This window comes from Ranitomeya variabilis, chromosome 4 (genome assembly GCF_051348905.1).
Source record: "Ranitomeya variabilis isolate aRanVar5 chromosome 4, aRanVar5.hap1, whole genome shotgun sequence".
NCBI classification, from domain to species: domain Eukaryota; kingdom Metazoa; phylum Chordata; class Amphibia; order Anura; family Dendrobatidae; genus Ranitomeya; species Ranitomeya variabilis.
In genome coordinates, this window is record NC_135235.1 from 9,495,075 (window position 1) to 9,507,949 (window position 12,875).

General features: G+C 51.7%; 1 protein-coding gene across 2 annotated transcripts in view; it reads right to left on the minus strand.

Annotated features, from left to right (window-relative positions):
* The window catches only part of ATRNL1 (attractin like 1), a 767,569-nt gene that overhangs the window by 22,532 nt on the left and 732,162 nt on the right, over positions 1-12,875 (minus strand). For both annotated transcript variants that reach the window (XR_013214392.1, XM_077257919.1), the window contains exon 28: positions 10,644-10,758. Coding sequence is in view for 1 of the 2 variants with exons in the window: in XM_077257919.1 (XP_077114034.1) it covers positions 10,644-10,758 (115 nt within the window). In the remaining variant the exon portion in view is untranslated. The remainder of the gene's footprint in view (positions 1-10,643; positions 10,759-12,875) is intronic.

The following is a 12,875-nucleotide window of genomic DNA, read 5'->3' on the forward strand; positions in this document are numbered from 1 at the left end:
CACAGCAGTCCTCCTGACACCCCACCAGCTCTAGTCACATCCAAAGCTGCAAGCACAATTCTGCTGATTTGCTGTTAGCTCTCAAGGACCAAATACCCAAGCCTCTACTGAAGGAGGGAGAGGGAGCGATGCTCTGCAGGGAGACATGAGGTGTAATAATCTGCAGGATATACGACTGTATGAGTCAGGAGGGGGTGATGCTCTGCTGGGAGGCAGGTGGTGTAATAATCTGCAGAATATAGGACAGTATGAGACAAGAGGGAGCGATGTTCTGCAGGGAGACATGAGGTGTAATAATCTGCAGGATATACGACTGTGGGGTGATGCTCTGCAGGGAGGCAGGTGGTGTATTAATCTGCAGAATATAGGACAGTATGAGACAAGAGGGAGCGATGTTCTGCAGGGAGACATGAGGTGTAACAATCTGCAGGATATAGGACTATATGAGTCAGTAGGGAGCGATGCTCTGCATGGAGGCATGTGGTGTAATCTGCAGAATATACAACTACGAGTCATGAGGGAGCGATGCTCTGCAGGGAGGCAGGTGGTGTAATAATCTGCAGGATATAGGACTGTTTGAGTCAGGAGGGAGCGATACTCTGCAGGGAGGCAGGTGGTGTAAAAATCTGCAGGATATGATTGTACGAGTCATGAGGGAGCAATGTTCTGCAGGGAGGCAGGTGGTGTAATAATCTGCAGAATATAGGACTGTTTGAGTCAGGAGGGAGCGATACTCTGCAGGGAGGCAGGTGGTGTAAAAATCTGCAGGATATGATTGTACGAGTCAGGAGGGAGCGATGCTCTGCAGGGAGGCCGGGGGTGTAATAATCTGCAGGATATGATTGTACGAGTCATGAGGGAGCAATGTTCTGCAGGGAGGCAGGTGGTGTAATAATCTGCAGAATATAGGACTGTACGAGTCAGGAGGGAGTGATGCTCTGCAGGGAGGCATGTGGTGTAATAATCTGCAGGATATGACTATGCGAGTCAGGATGGAGTGATGCTCTGCAGGGAGGCAGGGGTTGTAATAATCTCCAGGATATAGAACTGTACGAGTCAGGAGGGAGTGATGCTCTGCAGGGAGTGTAATAATCTCCAGGGTATAGAACTGTACGAGTCAGGAGGGAGCGATGCTCTGCAGGGAGGCAGGGGGTGTAATAATCTGCAGGATATAGGACTGTACCAGTCAGGAGGGAGCGATGCTCTGCAGGGGGTGTAATAATCTGCAGCATATGATACTTGTGTGTCCCGCTTCCCGTCGCCCGGGGTGGGGTTGGGCCTTTATTGCTTCCCTATAATGCAGCTTTCCAGCAGGTCGCGGGCAGCCGGCCAGATGTACATTACACATGTAGCAGAGCTGGCGGCCGCTACCTGGAGTCCGGCATCCTGCTGACGACAGCCCTGCAACAGTTGCGGGAGAACCACAAGTCCCAGACAATAAATCCCCAGAGTGCGTGCGGGGGATTCGCAGCCCTCGCCTACAGAGGATGCGGTACAGTCACATGATCACGGGGGCGGCTCCGCGGGGGGGGGATGGCTCTGCAGGGGGGGGTTTCGGCTCCGCAGGGGGGGATGGCTCTGCAGGGGGGGGTTTCGGCTCCGCAGGGGCCGGATGGAGCAATGGAAGAGGAGGAAGCCACCACCCTGACATGTGACGCTGCGGGGGGCACTTATGTTACCCCCCGGTCAGATGTCAGTGCTGCAGTTATACGTATCTGATGAAGAGAAGGGATTCCTATCTATGCGACTTTCTGCCGCTCCCGTCCATTGTCGAGATCTCTGCTTGTTGTCAATGAAGGGCAAACAAGCTAAAAAACCCAATGAGACCCAACCACATCCCACAGCTGAGGGGTCGTCACACTTGTATCCAGCCTCTGTGAGATGAACAGCCGCACTGACACATTGTAACAAACTATGAGTGCAGAGGAGAGAGTTCTGCTGAATGTCTGCACTGGGTGCAATGGTAACTGCAGCTGTGGAGGTAACAGTGACGGTTCGCATTCAGTCACAGCAAGCAGAGATGTCGAAAAGGACTTGAAAATGAGAAAGTCTCTGACCCGTATGTACAGCAGACTGGACGCCGGCCCTTTAAACATGGTGGATACTGGGGGGCATCGCCCTTTCTCACATTTGTGCTCGGGGTGACGGGGGTTTTATTTCTGCTTCTTCCTGATGAGACTTCGCGCCGGAGACAAATGATAAATCTCATTGTGCGTTTACTGCAGCAATCAGAGGTTTTATACGGGTCGTATAACGGCACGCTGCCATTGATCCGGCACACCGCCACCGCCGCGATCTATGTCTATAGGCGAGTTACAGCCATGGTGTAATGACTGATGGGCCGCAGCGTGGGGATGTGCGCGGGGATGTGCGCGGGGATGTGCGCGGGGATGTGCGCGCCCGGCCTCCTCCGCACTCCACCATCACACGTTTATTGCCAACATCTGGAGCGCTGACAGCGGCTTTCAGGAGGCATAAAGATAAAGTGCACATTCGTCTTCAGAGCCTCATTCCTAATGCAAGTAGCTTTTATGTGACTTATAAAGAAAGATAGATAATGCATGAGACCCCCAGTATAATATATGGGCTGCAGAGCAGAAATCACCCATCATCCACTGCCCGGCAGTCACAGGGAGGCGCCAGCAGGGGGGGGGTCTCTAATCCTGTCCCTTAATGGCGATATGACTTACATTACGGGCGCCACCATGGAATGAATGAGTTAGCTTGCTTTATGTACCTCTGTATGCTCCTCAGGGGAGGAGCCTGAGACCGGATGGTCCATTCCAGTGTCCCCCACAGCGCAGAACCAGCTACAGCAGTAGGGGCTCCGCAAGGGAGGAGCCTGAGAGGAGGGTTTATTCCCAGTGCGGCCACCTCCCCACCAGTATATGAATGCTGAGCAGAAATTGCATATGGTCATTGTATTACCCATCAGGGGGTCCATTATCAGATCTCAGACTCTATAACTGTGGCCCTCAGTGTGTGTTATATGATTTACATTATATGTATTGATTGCTTCTAACAAGAAATTAGTCCCGCAGGGGAGGAGCCTGAGCAGCACATGATCCTATCCAGGTCCCCCTATCATAGAGCAGAAATGACACCTTGTCCTTTGACCTCCTTTGGCCCCACAGAGGCAGCGAAGGCTCCACAGAGAAAGCAAAGGCCCCACAGAGGAAGCAAAGGCTCCACAGAGGGAGCGAAGGCCCCAGAGAGGCAGCGAAAGCTCCACAGAGGCAGCGAAGGCTCCACAGAGGAAGCAAAGGCCCCAGAGAGGCAGCAAAGGCCCCAGAGAGGCAGCAAAGGCCCCACAGAAGCAGCGAAGGCCCCAGAGAGGCAGCGAAAGCTCCACAGAGGCAGCGAAGGCTCCACAGAGGAAGCGAAGGCCCCACAGAGGCAGCGAAGGCTCCACAGAGAAAGCAAAGGCCCCACAGAGGAAGCAAAGGCTCCACAGAGGCAGCGAAGGCCCCAGAGAGGCAGCGAAAGCTCCACAGAGGCAGCGAAGGCCCCAGAGAGGCAGCGAAAGCTCCACAGGGGCAGCGAAGGCCCCACAGAGGCTGCAAAGTCCCCACAGAGGAAGCGAAGGCCGCACAGAGGCTGCAAAGGCTCCACAGAGGAAGCAAAGGCTCCACAGAGGCAGTGAAGGCCCCACAGAGGCAGCGAAGGCTCCACAGAGAAAGCAAAGGCCCCACAGAGGAAGCAAAGGCTCCACAGAGGAAGCAAAGGCCCCAGAGAGGCAGCGAAAGCTCCACAGAGGCAGCGAAGGCTCCACAGAGGCAGCGAAGGCTCCACAGAGAAAGCAAAGGCCCCACAGAGGAAGCAAAGGCTCCACAGAGGAAGCAAAGGCCCCAGAGAGGCAGCAAAAGCTCCACAGAGGCAGCGAAGGCCCCAGAGAGGTAGCGAAAGCTCCACAGAGGCAGCGAAGGCTCCACAGAGGAAGCAAAGGCCCCACAGAGGCAGCGAAGGCTCCACAGAGGCAGCGAAGGCCCCAGAGAGGCAGCAAAAGCTCCACAGAGGCAGCGAAGGCCCCAGAGAGGCAGCGAAAGCTCCACAGGGGCAGCGTAGGCCCCACAGAGGCTGCAAAGTCCCCACAGAGGAAGCGAAGGCCCCACAAAGGCTGCAAAGGCTCCACAGAGGAAGCAAAGGCTCCACAGAGGCAGCGAAGGCCCCACAGAGGAAGCGAAGGCCCCACAGAGGAAGCGAAAGCTCCACAGAGGAAGCGAAGGCCCCACAGAGGCTGCAAAGGCTCCACAGAGGAAGCAAAGGCTCCACAGAGGCAGCGAAGGCCCCACAGAGGAAGCGAAGGCCCCACAGAGGAAGTGAAAGCTCCACAGAGGCAGCGAAGTCTCCACAGAGGCAGCGAAAGCTCCACAGAGGCAGCAAAGACCCCACAGAGGCAGCAAAGGCTCCACAGAGGAAGCGAAGGCCCCACAGAGGCAGCGAAGGCCCCACAGAGGCAGAGAAAGCTCCACAGAGGCAGCGAAGGCTCCACAGAGGCAGCGAAGGCCCCACAGAGGAAGCGAAGGCCCCACAGAGGAAGCGAAAGCTCCACAGAGGAAGCGAAGGCCCCACAGAGGCTGCAAAGGCTCCACGGAGGAAGCAAAGGCTCCACAGAGGCAGCGAAGGCCCCACAGAGGAAGCGAAGGCCCCACAGAGGAAGGGAAAGCTCCACAGAGGCAGCGAAGGCTCCACAGAGGCAGCGAAAGCTCCACAGAGGCAGCAAAGACCCCACAGAGGCAGCAAAGGCTCCACAGAGGAAGCGAAGGCCCCACAGAGGCAGCGAAGGCCCCACAGAGGCAGCGAAAGCTCCACAGAGGCAGCGAAGGCTCCACAGAGGCAGCAAAGGCCCACAGAGTCAGCAAAGGCCCACAGAGCCAGCAAAGGCCCACAGAGGCAGCGAAGGCCCCACAGAGGCAGCAAAGGCCCCAGAGAGGCAGCGAAGGCCTCAGAGAGGAAGCGAGGGCCCAACAGAGGAAGCGACGGCCCAACAGAGGCAGCAAAGGCCCCACAGAAACAGCGAAGGCCCAACAGAGGGAGTGAAGGCCCCACATAAGTGGCGAAGGCCCCACAGAGGAAGCAAAGGCACCACAGAAGCAGCGAAGGCCCCACAGAGACAGCAAAGGCCCCACAGAGGGAGCGAAGGCCCAACAGAGGAAGCGAAGGCCCAACAGAGACAGCAAAGGCCCAACAGAGGCAGCAAAGGCCCCACTGAACCAGCGAAGGCCCCACAGAGGGAGCGAAGGCCCCACAGAAGTAGCAAAGGCCCCACAGAGGAAGCAAAGGCACCACAGAAGCAGCGAAGGCCCCACAGAGACAGCGAAGGCCCCACAGAAGCAGCAAAGGCCCCACAGAGGGAGCGAAGGCCCAACAGAGGAAGCGAAGGCCACACAGAGACAGCAAACAGGCCCCACAGAGACAAGCGATCATACCGAGCAGAGTGCTGCCAGCTTTATAGAATAATTGTAGATTGCTGTCGCCTTGTCATGGACAAGATGTAATCTAGATATTAGCTTATAAAGAGCGCAGCCCGTGGCCCAGGAGGGTCACTATGCTGCGTCCCTGGGGGGCAGCAGGGAGACCCCACATGTCACTATACCGTGTCCCTGGGGGATAGCAGGGAGACCCCACATGTCACTATACTGCCTCCCTGGGGGCAGAAAGGCAGGGCGGTTCTTTGGAAGGGGATTGTGCTGTCCCTTGGTCAGGCAAAAGCCTTTAATTGGGTCGACCACAAGTACCTCTGGTCCACTCTTTTGAGGTATGGTTTGCCTGGAGGGTTTGTGGACTGGCTTAACACCTTGTATGCAGGGGCTGAGACCTTCCCTCTGGTAAACGGATAGCTTAGACAACCTTTCGGGGTAGGATCTGGTGTCTGCCAGGGCTGCCCTCTTAGCCCTCTGCTTTACGCGTTTGCGATCGATCCCTTCCTCAGAAGGGTTGATTGTGGACCGTTGGTGGGGGTGAGGATGGGCGGGCTGAGGATGAGCGGAGGCTATCCTGAGGGTAGTGGCCTACGCGGACAATGTCACGTCTTTCTTTCTTCACAAGAGGAGGCGATGGCGGTGATGTCAGAAGTGGAGAGCTACTCGGAGGCGTCCAGGTCAACCAGGACAAGTGTGAGAGTCTATGGCAGGGAGGCGGGGTGTTATGATCCTTAGTGGCTGAGGATCACGAATAGACCAGCAAGTGAATAAACTAAGGACAAGCTCTAGGGAGATGGTAACTGGACTGATCGCAAATCTGAACCTATCCAAAACAACTAGAGGTAGCTGGTGAACGTGCCTAAAAAATTCCTAGACGTCTCGAGCCAGCCTGAGGAACTAGCTACCCCTAAAGAGAAAGAAAGACCTCGCTTGCCTCCAGAGAAATAATCCCCAAAGATATAGAAGCCCCCAACAAATATTAACGGTGAAGTAAGAAGAAGGCACATACATAGGGATGAAATCAGATTCAGCAAAAGAGGCCCACTAGTACTAGAAAGCAGAAAATAGAGCAGGGGTCTATGCGATCAATAAAAAACTTACAAAATATCCATCCTGAGATTTCAAGAACCCACACACCAACTAACGGTGTGTGGGGAGAAACTCAGCCCACTAGAGCAACCAGCAAGCGAGGGAATTACATTTTAGCAAGCTGGAACAGAAAACATGATAAACACTGCTGATCAAAAAATGAGCAAACAAAACTTAGCTTATCCTGGATGGACTGGGAGCAAGGTAGTCAGAAGGAATCTGAGTAGCACTGATTACATCGACAGCCGGCAACAAGTGTAAGTGAAACAGAGCTATATAGGAACCTCCCAGAGGATAACGAACCAGCTGATAGCCAGAGACCAGCAGGATAACAAACAAAGCCACCAGGGGGAGCCAAAGCAAAAGTCACAACATACCACCAGTGACCACAAGAGGGAGCCTGAAAACAGAGTTCACAACAGCGGGGATCCTGGGTTTGATCTTCCTGACACCCTCAGGCTTATGTTACCCCAGTTCTGAAAATGATGCGCTGGTGGGGTCTGGGAATGTGGGAAGTGAGGTCCCTCCCGAGGAAACTCCTCGACATACGGGTCTTGCTTTTGCATTTTCAGAGACCATTGGTCCTCAAGGACTGCCCAAGTCGGGATCTAGAGGTTGGGTTGAGTTTGTTAAATTCTAGCAGGATCCCCAAGAAGTATTGGGACTTGACTTGGCGCTGCTTCCAAGGTAAGTTGTATGTGAGGGACAATTTGAAGCACAGGAGCTCCGAGGACAGGAATTGTCCCCGTGAGGACTGTGCTATCATGCTGGAAAGCATGGAGCACTTCCTGCTTCATTGTCCCTTTAATACAGAGGTGTACATCAGGGTGGGTGCTTCCATTGGTTGGCCGCGGCTGGCCACTCTGTCCTATGCCGAGTGGGCCTATGGACCTGTCAGGATTCACACCATGCTGCCAACAATATGTCACGGATCCCAACAATATGTCAGGGATCCCGGGGAGGATATTTTTATCGTCCCCACCACTCACACCAATTTGTCACGAACCGGGGTTGTTTGGTTGCCCCTGGTTCCTTCTAAAGGGGATTTATCTATATCCCACTTCCCAGTTCCGTTTTGGAACTTGCAGCTCTCTGGCACCCCCCTACACTCAGGTCAGATTAGGTACTGCACCTAGTGTAATTAGAATCCAGAAAGGCTGCCTGCTATGTACTGGCTTTGGGCACGTTGCAGCGAGGGCAATATAACTACTCCCTCACAGGCGGGAACAATAATTATCAACGCCGTCATCGTTACAAAGATTCCCAATCGCACAGAACAAAGTATGCTGCCACCAGCTCTGATTCTACAAGGAGTAACGGGTCCGGAGCCAACCCAAATCAGCAGCGTAATTCACTTCAGAGGAAGCGACAGTTCGTTTATAGAGCATGAAGAGACGAGCTAGTAGATTATATATTTTACTCCATAAAAAAGGTAGGCAGTGTTTACAAGGTATAAAAAGATATTATAAAGGAGACAATTCATATGTACATTACAGATTACAAAATAAAATAGGACTAATGTTGAAAAGAGAACACTTACAGGTCGTTATGTCATGGTATCATCTTGGCTGGTCTGTGGCTGAGGAGGATAAATACATCCAGATGCACGGAACAGCTTTGCTGAGCTGTTGTTAGCTCGCTTTCTGGGCCCTGGTGAAGGTGCGTTCTCTGGAGTGAAGGGGACTGGGTGCCCGGAGGGCGGCCCATCTCTGGAGGGGTTTCTCCTTCGGGGTGCCTTAGTCCGTTAGCGCTCCTATAGCCTGGTGGTGGGCTGATATCTTTACACCCTAGGTTTTTGTTTTGTATTTCTGTTCCTTGAATAGAAGGTTTGCAGGCATCGAACTTGAGCCTTGGGTGGTGAGTATGGAGGTTGTGTTCTGTGATGTTGGTTTATGTATATATTGTATATAGTGTATTGTATATATTGTATATAGTGTGTATAATAGAGGGTCTTAGTTAGGTTGGGTGGGGGGATTGGGGGGCTCAACGGCGGTGATATGAGACTGATCTGGCCTGGCCCAGGCCCCGCCTGGGGAAAAACTTTGGGGCCTGATCCTAGCTCGGATAATTCCTGAACTTTGTGGCCAGAGCTGGATCAGGGGTGGCGGGATAGTTAGAGTAGGTGTGCGTTTATACATAGTTAAAAAAAATATATATATATATAAACAATATATGCATATATTTAAAAAAAATAATAATAATGTTGTACACTGTATTGTATTTAGGTTTGTTGTGGGGTGAATGTGGTGGTGTAAGGGGGTGGCTGTAAGGTAAGGCAGTGGGACCAGTGGGCATTTGTTCTGTTTGTGGTGTTGTATAATATTTGGTTTAGTGTAATATGTTTATAGTGTATATATTGTATATAATATTGTATATAGGACGGTGTGAATGTAGTTGGGGTTGTATATAGTAGTATGAATGAAGCTGGGCCGGGGGTCTTACATGATTTTATACTATTTACTATTTATTATTTTATGGGGGTATTCATGTACTTATGGGTTTTTTTGTTTTTTTTTCCCCTTTTAGTTTTTGTTTTCTTTATTTTATTTGAATTTTTCTTTTTTTCCCTGATTTGTAGGTCATGAACTTTCTCCATTTTGTTTCCGTTTCTGGTTTATTTCTTTGTGATTTGTGTCTGATTGGAGTTTTGTTCTTGTTCTGTTGTGTTTTATTTTGTAATGTATCGTAGTTGTGTCACGTGAAGTGTTTTTATATAATAAAACACCTACAATCTATTCCTCTCTGTTATCAGCCATATTCAGACTCGTCAGAGTGTAGAGATTTTTGGACTTCCTGCAGCGTCTCACCGAATGTTTGTGAGGTCGGTGGTGTCCGTCGGTCCGTCCGTGTCGCGGGCGCAGCTCCAGCCTTCATTACCATAACAGCTTCATTGGATTTATCGGTTCTTTCCTCGTTTCATGATAATGAGCATTAATTTATATTAAGTCGCTGTTTCCTGTCCGGACGCTCGGGAAGACGACGATTTACAGCAAATTCCCGGTAAAATGACAGATTCCGAGGCCTGAACTCAAATTAACCCCTTACATGGAGCCAGAGAAGACGGGGCCCCCTATTGGAGGCCGTGGACCCTGCGGTTTATACACAGATGTAAGGCTTCTTTCACACTTCCGTCGGTACGGGGCCGTCACAAAGCGTCCACACAACGTACCGACGGACAGTGGTGATTTTTTGCACAACGTGGGCAGCAGACGCAGTGTTTCAACGCGTCCGCTGCCCATTGTGAAGTCCCAGGGAGGAGCGGGTGGAGTTCCGGACGCGCCTGTGCAGTTCAAAATGCAGGACCCGACGTACGAAAAAACGTTCCCTTGAACGTTTTTTCGCTATGACGGTCCGCCAAATACCAAAGCATCCAGTGCGGGCAACTTTGCAGGATGTGTTTTTTCTCCAAAACGACGCATTGCGACGGAGGCCAAACGACGCAAGTGTGAAAGTAGCCTAAGAGGAATGTGATTCTATAATACAGCGAGGTTCTGATCACCTGGAATATCAAGGAAGAAGACATTCCGGATTATCAGAAGTTTACTATATATGTCACCAGTGGTCATGCTGTAAAACTGGCGCCGGGCATCAACTGCGCACCTGCCAATCCGACACAGCACTATTCCTGGACCTCCGGTGTCAGAGTAATGGAATATCACGTCATCTGCAGTCAGCGGGGTATTGATCGGTACATCACGGGGGCGCTTCATCGTTTCCAGCTCATATACCGTACATTAATGGCTACATGGTGAGGAATTGCTAAGCAGAAAACAGAAGATGACACTCAATGCCGACAACAATGTATCAGTTCTCCCGGATCTGATCCCTTCTGCTACAATGTATCAATTCTGCACCATGGAAACTGTTGCCCATAGCGACCTCTAGGGTTTCGATCCTATGCAGGAAAAGTTTCACAACTTTCTATTAGCCTTTACGTGTTCATTTCTCATCATCTCAGATCTCTGTTTGCTGTCAATGAATGAGAACACTCTTTACATTAAGAGCAATAATCGTCCTCAGGCACACAATGTATCCAGTGCAGACAGTGGGTGCCTGCACTCCAGACTGACACATTGTAACAAACCAGCAGACAGCACATGGAATCTATGTGCCAGGATGTCGGAGTCTCACCTGATTGTCCTGGTGGAGGAACTCCGGCCAATCCTCTTGGCAGACAGAGGAAGACGGTGAGGACAGCGGCTTTGTTCCCGGAACATGGCTCGATGGCAATTGGTTTTGGCACGCCCTGCAGGAGAGAAAGGAGACGGTTACAACGTATCCATGACACTTACATGAAGATATATTTCTAGGGGTAGACGAGAGATCAAGACCACAAATGAGGGCCTGTCCGAACATCCGGTAGTGAGCATGGCCCTTTAACATTAAGAACTATAGAACCAATAAGTCAAGTAACCGAACTGTAGCACCAGGACATCCAGAACCAGGACTGTAGGACCAGAATGTCCAGAACCAGGACTGTAGGACCAGAATGTCCAGAACCACGTCTGTAGGACTAGGATGTCAGCACCAGAATTATAGGACCACGATGTCCAGGACCAGGTCTGTAGGACCAGGATGTCCAGAACCAGGTCTGTAGGACTAGGATGTCAGCACCAGAATTATAGGACCACAATGTCCAGGACCAGGTCTGTCGGACCAGGATGTCCAGAACCAGGTCTGTAGGACCAGGATGTCCAGAACCAGGTCTGTAGGACCAGGATGTCCAGAACCAGGTCTGTAGGACCAGGATGTCCAGAACCAGGTCTGTAGGACCAGGATGTCCAGAACCAGGTCTGTAGGACCAGGATGTCAGCACCAGAATTATAGGACCAGGATGTCAGCACCAGAATTATAGAATAGAGCCAGGATGTTCAGAACCAGGTCTGTAGGACTAGGATGTCAGCACCAGAATTATAGGACCACGATGTCCAGGACCAGGTCTGTAGGACCAGGATGTCCAGAACCAGGTCTGTAGGACCAGGATGTCCAGAACCAGGTCTGTAGGACTAGGATGTCCAGAACCAGGTCTGTAGGACTAGGATGTCAGCACCAGAATTATAGGACCACGATGTCCAGGACCAGGTCTGTAGGACCAGGATGTCCAGAACCAGGTCTGTGGGACCAGGATGTCCAGAACCAGGTCTGTAGGACCAGGATGTCCAGAACCAGGTCTGTAGGACCAGGATGTCCAGAACCAGGTCTGTAGGACCAGGATGTCCAGAACCAGGACTGTAGGACCAGGATGTCCAGAACCAGGTCTGTAGGACTAGGATGTCAGCACCAGAATTATAGGACCATGATGTCCAGGACCAGGTCTGTAGGACCAGGATGTCCAGAACCAGGTCTGTAGGACTAGGATGTCCAGAACCAGGTCTGTAGGACCAGAATGTCCAGAACCAGGTCTGTAGGACTAGGATGTCAGCACCAGAATTATAGGACCACGATGTCCAGGACCAGGTCTGTAGGACCAGGATGTCCAGAACCAGGTCTGTAGGACCAGGATGTCCAGAACCAGGTCTGTAGGACTAGGATGTCCAGAACCAGGTCTGTAGGACCAGGATGTCCAGAACCAGGTCTGTAGAACCAGGATGTCCAGAACCAGGTCTGTAGGACCAGGATGTCCAGAACCAGGTCTGTAGGACTAGGATGTCAGCACCAGAATTATAGGACCATGATGTCCAGGACCAGGTCTGTAGGACCAGGATGTCCAGAACCAGGTCTGTAGGACCAGGATGTCCAGAACCAGGTCTGTAGGACCAGGATGTCCAGAACCAGGTCTGTAGGACCAGAATGTCCAGAACCAGGTCTGTAGGACTAGGATGTCAGCACCAGAATTATAGGACCACGATGTCCAGGACCAGGTCTGTAGGACCAGGATGTCCAGAACCAGGTCTGTAGAACCAGGATGTCCAGAACCAGGTCTGTAGGACCAGGATGTCCAGAACCAGGTCTGTAGGACTAGGATGTCAGCACCAGAATTATAGGTCCAGGATGTCAGCGCATAGGTATAAAGCACCGGGATGTCAGAAACCAGAATTATAGGACCAAGGTATCTTGCACCAGAACCGGCGGCCGGGACTCTGCGCTTCAGCAGGGGGGGGGTTTGCTTAAGTTTTAACTCCCTTAGAGAAAGTTCCCGCTGATTGCAGCTCTGATATCGGCTCTGACATTTTCGGCACGGTGTAATTACAGTTATGTCAGCGCACCGGCGACAGAAAAAATGACAAATGAATCCACTGATTTCTGTAAACACCGACAAGATGAATGTGACTATAAAAAGTTCTCACGCCCAAACATCCTGCAAACTCCCGATACGATGAAACTGCAGCATTATCCGCCAACCGGCAGCAAAAAGAGACACGA